Below are 15,317 nucleotides of genomic sequence, written 5' to 3' on the forward strand. Positions count from 1 at the left end.
GATTACTCTCCGCCCAAACCAGGATCCGAGACACCTCTACGAGAGCCGCCCGGCTTCGGGTTCCTCCTTGCCTGTTTATGTAGGCCACGGTGGTAGCGTTGTCCGACTGGACCTGTACCGGGTGACCCTGGAGAAACAGATGTGCCTGCTGGAGAGCATTGAAGACCGCACGGAGTTCCAAGATATTGATTGGAAGCTCCGCTTCTGTCGGCGTCCACCTGCCCTGGAACAGATGTGAACCCAAAACTGCTCCCCAGCCCCGAAGACTGGCGTCCGTTGTCAACAGGACCCAATTTGGAACCCAGAACGGACGTCCCTCGCTGAGGTGGGTCGTCTGTAACCACCAAGCAAGGGACAGGCGAACCTCCGGGGTGAACACAATCGTCTGGGACTTCAGAGACTGAGGCAGCCCGTTCCACTTTGACAGGATCAGGTGCTGCAGAGGTCTGGAGTGAAACTGGGCATATTCCACCATGTCGAACACAGACACCATGGAGCCCAGTAACCTCATCGCCGAGTGTAGAGACACCCGGCGGCTGTGCAGACAACTGCGCACGCTTGACTGTAAAACAGAGATCTTTTCCTCCGTCACGAAGATCTTTTGCTGTCCCGAGTCCAATAAGGCTCCAAGATGCAGAATCCTCCGAGACGGGATTAGAGTGGACTTCTGCCAGTTGATTAGCCAGCCGTGCCGTTGCAGCAGGGCAATGGTCAGGTCCAAGTGGCGTAACAGGAGCTCTGGAGATCCCGCCACCAATAACAGGTCGTCCAAGTACGGCAACATGCGGACTCCCTGCAGCAGCAGAGAAGCCGCCATGACCGCTATCACCTTGGTGAAAACACGTGGTGCCGTCGCCAGGCCAAAAGGTAACGCCCGAAACTGGAAGTGGTCGCTGCGGATTGCAAACCTGAGGAACTGTTGATGGCGCAAAAGAATAGGGACATGCAGGTAAGCGTCCTGTATGTCCAATGACACCATGTAGTCCCCAGGTTCCAGCGCCAGAATGATGGACCGTAGGGTCTCCATCCGAAACTTCAGTACCCGCAAAGACTTGTTGAGTGCTGAGGTTGAGAATCGGACGAAAGGACCCATTGGGTTTCTGTACCAAAAAAAGATTTGAGTAGAAACCCTGGCCCCTCTGGGAGAATGGAACAGGCACTATAACTCTAGCCTGGAGCATAGTGTGCAATACCTTCCGCAGCTCCGTAGCCTTGTTCCGGTCTGATGGTAGACCCGTGGTGAAGAATCGAGCCGGGGGTCTGTGCCGGAAGGAGAGGGCGTACCCGTGGGAGACTACCTCCAGAACCCAAGTGTCTGTCATAGTGACCGACCAACACTGGGCGAACTGACCCGAAAGAGGAAAGACTGTGGCATCGCCCTTCACGTCTTTGAAAAAGGCATACTTAGACTTAGCCGCTGGGGGAACTTCGTCCTCAATCACCAAGGCTGTGCGGACCGCCCGAATAAGTCCAGGAATATATACTTTGGACTTAGTATGGAGAGGTTCCTGATCGTAAGGATCCAGAATCTCCCCATCATCAGACGTCCCTTCGTCTTCCTCATAAGGAGCGGACAGAGACGCCACCGGCCGTTTATGAGGCCGCATCACAGACTCCCCTTGCAAAACATCCGACAAGTGCTGTACAGAACTCGTCAGGGAGTTAACCCACGCTGGCTCCTGAGAAACCGGGAATTGGGAAATAGGGAGACTGTGGGGTACCACCAATTGTCGTGGGAAACCCTGCATGGGTGACGACACCACAGACTGCTGGGACAAACCCATCGGAGTAAACGCGGGCTGCGGAGCTAACTGGCCCACTAAAGCTGTTAGCGCCTGAGCGAAACAAGCCCAGGGCGGCTCCTGTACCGGTGCTGTAACCGTAAGAGGCCGCGCCATGGACAAACACTGCCGGCAAAGGCCCTCCGCGCTACCCTCCCCCTCCGCTAACGGTACTTTACACGTGGTACACTGTAGCCGGAGGGGAAAATCACTTTCAGATATGATGGCACCACGTATGTGACCCCTCTCACCAATTATATATTAAATAGGCGAGAGACCACCCTGCAGCACCGCACCGCAAGGGCTTAGCAGAAAGAACAGGGACAGTAATAAATCAGACAGTCTTGAGAGAAGAAAAGTTACAGGCAGCAGCGCTAGCACAGTCACATACAATGCAAAGAAAATCAATTCCTGCACTAACAGCGCTGATCACTCAACTACACAGACACAGGGCCTGGTAGGACACAGCGCTGCATACACAGACCTGACCACAGCGGAGGAGAGGTATGCGGGGGGACCCAGACCACGATGCTTCCAATGCAGGCTTCCAGCAGCGTTCACCATGCTTCTGAAAAGATGGCCGCCGAGGAGCAGAGAGAAGGCTGGCCTGGGGGAGGAGCGCTGACACAGGGCCAGTCAGCACAGTGCAGAGAGGGCTGTGTGCAGCGGGGGAGGCGCTGGCTGTGAGACAGGGAAGGCGCGCTCCCCTGGCATGCATTTAACCCCTGGGACGCCGCAGCGCTACCGCTCTGCTGCGGTCCGCTGTCCCAGGGGGTAGTGGAAGCGCAGGTTGGTCGCCTGGCTCCACGCTGCAGCCAGTCCCCACGGAGCCCCCTGCCTGGGGACTTAGGACCATGTGATCAGCGGGGACCCACTGCGGGACCCCGCTGCTTACCTCTGTCCCCCTTGAATCCGGCCATGGTCCGGAACATCTGGGGTCACCGCTAGCTGTGACCCCAGATGCCCACCAGCATCCCCGGATCAGTACCGGCGTTCTGGTACCGGCGGGGTGTAGGGAAGACAGCATGGACGTCAGGACTGACTGTCCACGCTGTTCATCCAGATGTGCAGCCACAGCTGCATGAAGAAAAAGCTTCAGGGGCTCTTCTAGCCCCCACTCCAACAGGTGCACCCGACTCCGGCCGGGCACCAAACTAAACTGAGATGCCTTGGCTCGGGGGCGGGGTATAGGAGGGGGACCTAGTGCATCCTGGGAGGCTGAAAGCTTAACTCTTTGGTGCCCTGCGACTGACGTCACACCTATACCCAAGGTATCCTGTGGATACCCTATGGACCCTGAAGTAGAAATAGTAAAATTCATGCCAAAGTTGAAAACAAAGTTAAAGGAGTCCTAACCACAAAGGATTTATTAAAGTACTGAATATGAAAAGGTTATTTTAAGTATCTATACCATATAAAGGAAGGACAAGTTAACATTCATTGGTACCACTGTAACGGAGTCATAGGAGGCAATTCAATTCAGCGTGAATTGAATAGCACCGAGAGGGAGCTCCTAGAGCACAGGTTCTCAAACTCGGTCCTCAGAACCCCAAACCGTGCATGTTTTTCAGGTCTCCTCACAGAATCAAAAATCAAATAATTAGCTCAACCTGTGGATATTTTAAAAAGTGTCAGTGAGTAATGAGTACACCTGTGCACCTGCTAGGTGACCTGGAAAATGTGAACTGTGAGGGTCCTGAAGACAGAGTTTGAGAACCTCTGCACCTAGAGATATTCAATTCAGCACGCTGTTTAGTCTGACTAATGATTTCTCCTTGCACCTTCCTGAGGGTGTGGAGAAATCTGACTAAAGTGCCGGGCGCAAGGCTGCTTGCCGGATTAGTGCGGCGCTAACAGTCTCGCGGCCGGAACTTTAGTAGGAAAATGCCATCTCTTTTGACTAAACACCTAGCTTAAGTTGCGAGAACCGGCATTCTCCGACTTAAGTGCCTCTAGTCGGACTTACCATCGCTGTGAATTGGATCTCTCCCATTCTGACTTATGCCAGGTACACACTAGACAGACTATGTCTAATGTGTACCACATCAGCAGCAGCAGGACCGGCACATACACAATTGCTGATGCCGGGAGCGACGGCTGAGGCCATGCTATCGCCGTTTGGAAGTGCATGCAGTCTGATGAGCGATGTCACTGACGATGCACGGGAGCGCGCATAGTCAGCGACATAGTGGGTACACACTGCCCGATGTGGACGATATGTTGTCAGATCCGCCGAATCGGACAACATATCATTTAGTGTATACCCGGCTTTACTATGGTGTGGCATTGCAGTGAGAGTGTATGACCATATAAACCTGGAAATTCTTGGATATGAAACCATAAAGGAAGCTGCAAATCACTTACATACACACTAAAGCTGTTGCCCAGAAAACAGATGTGTGTAAACCGCTGACCTTTTAGAAGTGATGCAGCCCTTAGATTGCAGGGGAAGATGACCCATAAAGGAGTATCAGTGCTGGCAAATATGCAAATATTACTTGGCTTTAGTCTTCTTTTAGGCCGTTTCTGAAGTGCATAGGGTGACTAGTGGAGGAAGTAAATTATGGTGGCTGAACCACCATTTACATAATGAAGCCCATACAGTCACTTTAAGCATTGGCATTACTGTGGCACAAGATGTTGCTCTATCTTTCAGGCTGCATTCTCCTACCCTCCCATATTCACAATGGCAGACTTGAGACTTTTTGGCTACTTCTTCAACCAACCCAAACTACAAACATTCTGGGCAGGGCACAACGCTTTTGGACCCAGACGGTTGGGAGTGCCCAGTGCTGGCAAATAAGTAATCTCATGAAAACTAGTTTTGCTTCCAGTACTGTATTTCTAGCCAATAGGTGTCTTTAATAATGACTATAATTCACATATGCAATTGACTTTAATTTGGTGGCTGATCTACAAGAAGGCTCTCTTCTTTGTAAGAGTTCCAACTGAGTGCAATGCTTTATTTTTATTGTCTATAGAGAACCTTTAGGGAAAATTAGTTTCAGACAGCAATATTAGCTAGTGAAACTAGGGAAAATAAGAGTTAAAGACCATAACAAATGTATTATTTTGATATAATGTTCTTAGTAAGATCATTTTATTTGTACTACCTCAGTTGTGATTCTCTCTCGGAAACAATCAACCTGGGGAGAAAAGGAAAGAAAGAAAAAACATTAAACTATTAGCTTGTTTACATCCAACATCCAAGCTCATTCCCTTCTCACACACACACGCACACACACGGTCCACTATATCACTTATTTTTTTGCATTACGGGCCTTATCAATCAACGAGTTTTATCACTCACAATGAATGATGAAACTCGCTGCATATGATCAATCATGCTCCAACCAATCATCTCCCAACTGTCATTTTTCAAACAGATGACAGTTGTGAGCTGATTGGCTGGAGCACCATTACCATACACAAAGAGTTTTATCACTCATTGTGACAAAGGCGGCCAAAAAGACAAAGAAAACCTGTGTGTGGTTTCTTACATCAAGCAGGCAATCAGTAATATGAACAAAAACACATCCTGGCACTGCAAACTTCGTTACACAGACAAAGAGGAACTGAAATCTCAATGTAATGTGAATATGAACATATAGCATGAGGATCTCAAATAATATGCGAAATATGATATGACAAAAACTAAGGGAAAACAAATGTTAAAGAAAAAAAAATAGGCACTTCTGTTTACAAAATGGAATTTATGTTGAGCATTTATCTTCCATACATCCCTATATTTTTCTAAAACGTGGGATCCCTGCTCCTCTTTCGCATCCAAATCCCATTCGATTAATTTGATTAACTACTTGCCCCTCTGCGTATTTTCCTGTCTGGATCTATACCCCTTTTACCCCATCATAGGACAGAGCGAATCTGTTCATTAAATGCAGATCCTACCAGATATTACAGAGATGTATACAAAAACAAAAAGCAATAATCCTGCAAGCAGTAAGCCTTACTAAAGCAGGACATGAATGCAGGCCTCTATGTGAGAGGAAGTATTACTACCACCTTACTGTGAACACAGGCCTTGTATGCCAATAATGACACCATACATGCTAAAAACGGACATCCTTGTAAAAGAGGCCATGAAACATAAGTCACTCACATGAGATTATTAGTAGCTGGACCATGATATACAATAACACTGCAATATTTCATTAACACTAAACTGAACTATGCAAATTGGAAGAAAAAAAATACAATCCTTTACATTACGGACAAAGCAAATCCCCATAAATGACAAAAACAATAAAATGGGCAATAATATAAATATTGAGCATAGCTCAAATCAAACTGCAAAGATTCATATTTTGACAAATGTATTGGTAGGAAATAAGATTTACTACAGTAAAAGCTATATTTAATTAAATGTAAACATTTATTCTGTGATTGCAGCGTATCCGTCAGTGACACAGAACCAGCAGGTCAGCTACTTTTTCAACATAAAGGATGTGCTATTGCAGGGAGCCCAGCTAATTTACTTCATCTGACAGCCTGAGCTTCTGTGGCTTACCTTACCTGAGTGTTCAAATATAGTGACATTCACAGAGATACAAGGTAAAGAGTGGGACGTGCAATCTGCACTGCTGCGAATCGCTCTGTAATTTCCCCGTGTGCCGTGGGCTGAAAACTATTCTAGTGCATTACTTAAAAGACAGCAATGGAAAAATTGAAAGATCACAAATAGGGGAAGGGAGGGGAGAGGATTAAATAAATATTCAAACAGCTTCCAAAGCATTGCATTCTTACATCGCAGAATCACTGCCTCAGCAGAGCCCAGTAGCAAACAGAATGATCGTGTTTTTATTTATATTCTGTATTGAGACATCTTCAACAGAAAAAAGGGCCTCTAACATTAAAATTTTAATTTTCATGAATCAAAATACCTTGTTCTGTGTTACCCCAATATTCCACTATCCATTATAGACTGCTTTAGGACAGAAGCCCGACTACAGCTACATAGCCTACAGGTAAGAGTGTGCAGTCAGCTGATTCCCTGTGACTGTCTGTGGCTGTAAATAAGTCAACCTACAGTGTACATTCCTACAAAGCAATATGCCAAGCTGTCGCTAATACCCCTTTCACACTGCCATCAAATAACCCGAGTTATTGCACATGAACGCGCAGCAACCCAGATTACTGCGCAGTGTGAAAGGACCCAGTTGAAATAACCCAGGTCTAGTAACGAGACCTTCAATGTGGTCTATCCACATTGAAGTGCACAAAGCCTCCAAGTGAGGAGAACCTTGTTAAGGACACAGAAGTATTGTGCACTGCATAGTAGATGTGGGGATCAGGACGCACTCTTGTATACTTTTGGTGCAGAGCATCCACGGTGCACGGTATTTCAGCCAAGGGTGAGCTTGAGACGCCCCTCTCAAGACACTGCCGCCCTCCAAATCTCACGTTGGGTCTGGATTTATTTGCGGTCATTGCTCTCACTATTGAACGGAGACGTCGGGTAGTTGTTGGACCACGCCAGGTCCCCTGACAGAGCTGCACAGCACGGTTGTTATACACGGGAGGCGACTTGGACATTCCAGCTTACCAGTTCTATACTAATGCTCATGGAGGAGCTCAACTACATTTAAATATTGATCTGGGACTGTTGAGTATTTGGATTGCAGATAAGTAAATTGGATAGATGATCAATCTTATTAGAACTATTATTATGCATTTGGAAGAGCCGTAAACACCATCAAAGATATTTGCTGCTATATATACACAGTACATTGTGGTACTGCTAGAGTGAATGCTCTATCTTTACTGAACTGCAGCAGTCTAACCCAATATCATTATCTGGATTTCTGTGGAATAATTTCTTCAAAATCAAGATGATCATTCTCACGTTCATTGAGTATTTTATCTTCTTATTTGTATTGTTACTTATTATGTGCATGTACCATTTTTTTAGGAAATGTATTTTATTATGGATTGTTATATGATAATTAAAAAGGGATATTAAAGCTATCATTGTGTGTCTCAATAGCGCCACCTTATACATTTAATTTTTCAGATACTAAATTTACCCTATGGGATTAAATAAAGAAAAAAAAACAATAGCTAGATTTACTGGTCCTACATTTATTTTCAAATGCTCTATTTTTTATTTATGCCTCATTCCCACCAAAATCCCGGGTACAGCCCGGGACACTGAACACTGGCTTCCAGCAGTGTCACAGCGACTTGAACCCTGTTTACACCACGGGCTGGACCTGGGATAATGCAGGGGCTTACTTCTGCCGGCGCTAGATTACATCATCTCCAAATGCCAGGAAATGTGGCTCTCCCTAAACTGTGAACCGAACCCGGGATACCCATTTCCACTGAGCCTTATTCGAGACCCGGGAAGAAATGCCGATTTAGTCGACCCAAGATTTTTTTCCTAGTTGCCTATTCCACTGAACCGCTACCCGGGTTGACATGGCAATATCCTGAGTTTTAGCTGCAGTGGAAAAGAGGTATTATTTATAGTGTTCCCGCTAAAACAGCACACCCTGAGCCTTACCCACCCGAGGGCTGCAGTGTCCCATGGGTGGGAAAAGTTGGAGCGACCAATCACCGTCAAGTGAAGAGACGCAATGTGCATGCGCACAACATGTATTCACTGTGAGGGGAGAGCTTGGGGGAAGCCCAGAACCTCTGTAAGTGCTGGGCACGCCCCCAAGTGTGTCAAATTGGAGGCGTGTCCTGCTGGCCATGCCCCTTTTCAGGAGTGCATGTGCCTTCGGGGCACGCATAGACTCCCTGCCGGGTCCCCCAGCACACTGCCCTACCCGCACTCTAGCGGGAACACTATACTTAAAGAAATAAGAGACAAATCAGTTCTCAGGGACGTGTGGACACAATGTCCTGCTACGCACATCTCCAACAGTTATGAAAGCCCAAAAATTTACATTTTGCTACACACTTCTATGGGGTGAGAGGTAAAATGTGCAATACTAGTGTCTGCCCTCTGACAGTTTTTCTGGAACTTCGTGACCATCGCTTTAAATTGTTTTGCCCCCTTAACCAAGTATTTGCCAGACACTGAAAACTATTGCATAAAAGTAATCCAAAAGTTCATGTTACTTGAGAGCAACATTACCAATGGTTTTTGAAGTCCATTCACAGTAGAGCATCCATAAATTCAAATGACCCCTATACAGTTTTGAACTATATTCCTATATATAGGCAGCACAGACTGTGTAATGGTTAGCATTACTACCTCATAGCACTGAGGTCGTGGGTTCGTGGATCCTCCGGGTGCTCCCGTTTCCTGCTACACTCCAAAAATATATTGGTAGGTAAATCGGCTCCCAACAAACATTAACCCTTGCCAAATATTCTCTGTAAAGTGCTGCGAAATGTGCGCACTATATGAATAACGGGTAATAAATATATGAAAATTAGGATAATTAAGTATCACTGTAAAGGCTGGGGCAGATATTGCTGTTAACCAATATTTAATACATTACCAAAGGAAGAAGAAAAAAAAACACAAACATGTTATCTGATAGCTGTGAACAATAGTCTAAACAAATTTCAATCATTAAAAGTGGATTTTATGTCTATTGTCTCTTAAAATAAGAGAATAAGAGAAGATGTAGCATAGGGATATCAAGAGAGTGGAATCGGTGAGATGGTCCATTATCACCTTGATAATCGCCATTTTTGTGCTGCTGAAATTGCATTGTAACTATATGCATGAGGAGCCTCTTCATAACGCCACAGAATTGGTCTCATTGAGATAAAGTGTGACAGCTGTTCCTTTTCCTCAGCGTTATTCATGAGCATCATCAGGAGATTGTGACGGTGTTACATAATCAGCATGTCTAGCCTTCCGTGTCGTGAGCTGGCAAAAATGCCTTGTGCTAGATTTTTACCCAAAACATCTAGTGCCAAATGGTTTTGGAGGTGGTGATCAAATAAATTAATTTAGCTGACAAACCAGAACTTGAGCAACATCTGATTTACCAATTGTACGTCACCCCAATCTGATTTAAAAATGCATATAATAGAATATTAATATAATATACAAATCAAAACAGGTTTCTGTAGGATTTCCTAGAATAATCTAAACTACAAGGGGTATATTAATATATCGACACATGCATTAGTGGATTCTATGTCCAATAGCTAGTAAACCAATGGTATGTAGATTACTGGAGAGACCATTCTGGTTAGTGCTCAAACACCAGCAATTATTACAGTACAAATGACTAGTGGTCAGAGGTATGCCCAGCCACCATAGTACTATTAATCAAGAGTTGCTCCAAAGTGAATACTCTCATACAAAAGACTCTGCTCTCCAGCTAAGGGACTCATATATACTAAAATGAATATGAAAAGATGTGCCGGTCTAATATTACGGAATTGGCACGTTGCTGCAGCTGATTTATAGTAATAATTAAGTCTGCCACTTAAAGATGTGACCGCAAAGATTTCTACACCGACAGTTTCTTTGTGATTTTCCTTTTTCTATAAGTGGATACAAAAGATAGGAGGTATATATATTTTCTGCCTCTCCTTATTCACATTACTTGCCTGCAAGCATCATGTACTCTTTTCAGGGACTATTATTTAATGTAACCTAGATTATATTACCAATTCCAATAAATCGTATAATTGCTGTGTGAATATCACATTTGCAATATAATTAATAGATGAAATAGCTTGCCTGCTTTACAGCAAGTGATGGATATTATTCTGTTCATTCAGAAATATCACACCTGAACTAATTTACCCTTGTACACCTAGGCAGATTCTGATTTTATTTACTCTTAATAAAACAATAAATTGTGCAGAAGATATTGCATCATGAGACTTATTGGAAAAGTGTCTGACCATATCAAAGCACCAATATGCTAATTACATCGCAAAGTCCCGATCCCATGAATGATACTGAGCAGGACATTTGTTACAATAATACCCTTTCCAAAATATTGAGCAATGTTCTGATATAGTTACATAAAAAATACTTGAAAGGTGGACTAGAAATAGTTATTCGTCTCAACAGTTTACTAAGGAGGTAAACTCAATCATTGGTAATGTGCCACACGCATCACGGATAAATACAGCAGAGCCAACATTGTTATTACTGCGCACTCCTAGGGTGATAGAAGGTAAAATGAGCAATGTTGTGTCTGCAATGTACTGCTGTTATTAGCGTCCCCACTACACATCTGCCAGATTGCTACTCATTGAGTCGACCCATCTTTTAAATAAAATATACAACTCTTTAGTTTGACTAAAATTTCAGAGGCACAACAATGTCATCATCTAGGCCACACCTGACCATAATATTGTAATCACTAGCCTATATTGTAATCATATTGATTGATTTAAAGGAGTCTTAGTTACTAAATAGGAAAAAAAAAAAATCAATGTTTAATGACTGAAATAAAAAAAAAAAAAAAACATACCTTCAATTAAAACTTGGATACATATTATTTATTTTACTTTTAAAAACAGCCTTATTTTGGTTATGAGATTAGTATACTTGGTAGTCCTTGCCCACACTAAACAAAAAGTTGAGATCCACATCTTGCAGACAAAGAATGTACAGGTTGAGTTAGCGTTCCTGCTAGGCTGTTTTAGCGGGGCGCGGCTCCCTGCCCTCCTTCTGGAGGGCAAAAAGCACCCTCCCCTCCAGGAGGAGGGCAAAAAGCACCCTGCCCTCACAGCCTGCGGGAGCCGTTCTTACCCGCGGGACGCAGTGTCCCGCGGGTGGAGAAACATGCGGTGACCCTGTCACCGCCGGAGAATAGACGCCGGTGCATGCGCCCGGCATCTATTCTCCCTGTCTGCAGGGCTTGGGGGCTGCCCGGCGTGTCCGTAAGTGCCGGGCACGCCCCCAAGAGTGACGAAAAGGGGACGCGTCTTATAGACACGCCCCTTTTCCGATGACCACGCCCGCTTCGGCACGGGCATGCCCTCTCTAGCTCCGGCGCCCTGCCTCCCACCGGAGCTAGAGGGAACACTATGAGTCTCCCATATCCAAATATTCCGATATACGGAATATTTTTAGCATTACTGAGATGGTGAAAACCTTTGCTTTTTGATAGTTAAAAGTACAAACTTTAAGCTCAAAATTACAAATATTGTATAAAATTACCTTCAGGCTGCGTGTATATAATACATAAATGTATTCTGTGTTTAGAGTTGGGTCTCTTTCCCAAGATCTCATTATGGTTTGCAAATATTCCAAAATACGCAATATTCCAATATCCAAAATACACCTGGTCCCAAGCATTTTGGATATGGGAGACTCAACCTATATTACCATTGTGCTTCAGAGGACACAACTATAGGAGCCTGCATCAAACAGGCAGGAGCAGCTGCATTGCTAATGGCACGGTGTTCACTTAAAGCGGGGACGGGGAACATCAAGCCCGGGGGCCATATAAGGCCCGCGGGATCATTTGGTCTGGCCCTCTGAGCTTTTTTTTTTTTGCTAGCCTTATCTGGCACCCTACAGCCAGAATCTTTGCAGCAGTGTCGCCTGGAGCGTCCTTAGGACGTTTCAGAAGGTCACACTGCTGCCCTTACAGCTTTGCTGTAATCACCGGCGAGTGTGTCCCCGCCCTGTGAGACGTCACATGGAGGGGGCGTGCCCTGCAGCAGGCCCATGAATAATGTTATATATAGTAAAATGGCCTTCGGCAGAAAAATGTTCCCCACCCCTGACTTAAAGTGACCCGTCTCTTTCTGTCCTGCCTTCTGCAACAGTATGCAAGTCCCGGTCAGATTAGCCCATCAGCTTACCCCAAGACTCAATACCCCGGGTGCTGTTACTGTTCATCGATTCTTGTACTGCATTGTTTGCACATATCTACATTAGTGCACAGGACTCAATGTTTGCTGCTGTTTTTCTTTTAAATCTATAAACATGGGCAAAACACGTGGGGGCTCTGTGGTTAGCGTTGCTGCCTCACCGGGGCCAATTCGGACAAAATGAACCCTAGTGTGTGTTTGACAGATGTGAATGATTTCATATTCTCTGTACAGTTCTGCATAATATGGTGCCACTCTACTACTAAATCATAATGCAGGGGTTCACAACATTTTAGAAAATTTAGGGGCCAGTTTAACGGTTTGGGAGCCAGACAATCATTCTCAAATGAAAAAAAAATAAAATATATATATATATATATATAGCAACAGGCCGGCACTCCATAACATTAGATTGTGCTCAGGTGCCATCTCAGGACATATATATATATATATATATATATATATATATATATATATATATATATATATATATATATATATATATATATATATAATAAAAACACAACATGTATAGGAAAAGCAGCAGTATTAAATTAACCCATTTATGGTAGCATCCACGAACTTGCCTTGTTCTTATGTAGCTGAAGTTGTCTATGGATTTTTTAGGATACATAATTGCTAGGTACATAAAGCAAAATCAGTCTTGACCTCAGTTAAATGAGGTCTGTGTTTTGTTTATTGGCACAATGTTAGCAAGATTTTGTCTTGTTTAAAAACCAAAACAAAAAAACACTTTAAGTCTAAGTGTATATACCTAAATAACTATAGCCAATCCACTGATGCGCTCCCCCCTGCCCCGCTGAGATAATGCTGGTGATCACAATGTCATGGGCGCTATATCAAGTACCTTTTCTGCGCATCACAAATCGGCAAGTGCAAGCATGCTATTAGTGCTCAATTCACAGCAATAGGTTTTGCGGCGACTGTTCTAACAGCAAATGCAGAGAAAAGAAATGCTGAACAATAAGGAGCAGATTCAGATTAGGAGCCGAACATCTGCTTCAGGATCAGCATTTCTGTCTGCTAACCACCAGAAGCCTGGCACAGTAAAATCTAGTTGCCATGACTAATTTCTTAGTCACCATGGCCACAGATACTTGTCAAGACCTCTAATAGTTTATATATTACAATGCTACCAGGATTGAATGTTAATTTTTGTAAATCATAATTTACGATTACGTGGAATACAAAATGGAGATTACTGTGTAATAATAGGAATAGAGAGAACCAGGTCATGTTCAGTTAATTTGTTTTTACACTACTAATATTTAAAATAGATAATTAAGTCATATTGGTAAAGCTTAAACAAAACTTCCAGTTCGCTATATAAAACATTCCCAATTTACAAGTCAAAAACTCCCAGTTTATATGGAGGGACACAGAAGCCATTAGTGCAGTCTAACAAAACATGTAGCACTTCCTTCACAAATAGATCATCATTACATTATACAATTGTAGGCGATGCTGGTAAATACTATCACTGTTGATTGTGTGGACTTTTTTTGGCCATAAAATGTCAGCATTTGTTGAATTACTTTAACTTTGCCACATTGCTTTTACATTCTTTTTTTTTTTTTTATTTACATAGAACAACAACAATGGGTGTATGGTAACCACATCCCCCCCCCCAAAAAAAAAAACACACAAATGCACAACAGTATCCACAATACCAAGATAACATCCATCATCTGTTATACAGCTCTTCATGGTCTGCCCAACAATGACAGGAAGTGCATGCCGGGAAATGTAGTCCAGAAAAAGCTGCACACACCAGTAACTGGCCACTGACCAACATGTAACAGGCATCTCACCACTTTCCTGCTCATTATATTACATTATTCTTAGACAGGTTTGTAAATGTGTAGGCATTAGCAAAACAATGTCCCTACCCTCCCTCCTCCATGAAGGAGATGTATCAGATCTTCTGACGAGGACAAGTGAGGTGTTGCCCATAGCAACTAGATTCTGTATATTTATCTAGTACATTCTATAAAATTACAGCTATAAGCTGACTGGTTACAATAAACAGCTTCGTCACTTATCCTCTTCAGAAGTTTTGCTACATCTCCCACAATGGCCCAGCCGTGTCTCTGTGCGTGACATGTGCTCACTGATCATCCATCACACACGGACAATAAGAGCCTATGCCGAGTTACACGTGGGCTGCGGTAAGGCAATAGGAGCCTCCGTGACTTCCGTACGACAGGGTGGCCTCCGCCAGCTGCTGGACACAGTGAGCCCCCCGATGCTTTTGGCCACGGGTCCTCCGGCCTGCACCATGTCAGGACAATGCCCCCTTTGGTGCAACGTGTGGCCCCGGCCCGAGTCTCGCACACAGCCGCCGCTGCCCGCCCCCGGCCCGCACTCACCTTCTTCTTCAGCTCCTGATCCACTTTCAGCAGGGAGGACATGATGCGCCCGCGCCGAGATCTCCCTCACCTGGACCGGCTCGTGCGACACAGCACCGGAGGTGACGCCACATACACCGCGCGGTCAGCCACCCTGACGCTACTGTGGGCGGGACGAAAAACAGCCAATCACACCACAGATCTGTTGGCTAGTCAACCAATTATAGCTCAGTATGGTAACCATACGCTGTCTCTTTCTACTGCAGAGTTGTCGCTCATCATCCCATGTGTTAAGGCCCCCATACATCAGCAATTGATTGCAGCAATCGTGCAATTTGCAATCGATTGTGTATAATTTTTTTCCCTTTTTCAATCGATTGTGGCAATTCTGCAATCG

The 15,317-nt window shown here is 44.4% G+C and overlaps 1 protein-coding gene across 2 annotated transcripts in view; it reads right to left on the minus strand.

Annotated features, from left to right (window-relative positions):
* The window catches only part of PSME3 (proteasome activator subunit 3), a 28,781-nt gene extending 13,677 nt beyond the window's left edge, over window positions 1-15,104 (minus strand). Inside the window, exons 1-2 of one of the 2 annotated variants that reach the window (XM_088480751.1) lie at window positions 14,942-15,104; window positions 4,895-4,927 (exon numbers count right to left, since the gene is read on the minus strand). In XM_088480751.1, the coding sequence (XP_088336877.1) occupies window positions 4,895-4,927; window positions 14,942-14,983 (75 nt within the window). In that variant the 5' untranslated portion in view covers window positions 14,984-15,104. Of the gene's footprint in view, window positions 1-4,894; window positions 4,928-14,728; window positions 14,750-14,941 lie in introns of those variants that run through there. The other variant, XM_088480752.1, reaches the window with a different exon arrangement.
* Between the last annotated feature and the right edge of the window lie 213 nt (window positions 15,105-15,317).

Source organism: Taudactylus pleione, unplaced genomic scaffold (assembly GCF_031769625.1).
Source record: "Taudactylus pleione unplaced genomic scaffold, aTauple2 ptg000256l, whole genome shotgun sequence".
Classification (NCBI taxonomy): domain Eukaryota; kingdom Metazoa; phylum Chordata; class Amphibia; order Anura; family Myobatrachidae; genus Taudactylus; species Taudactylus pleione.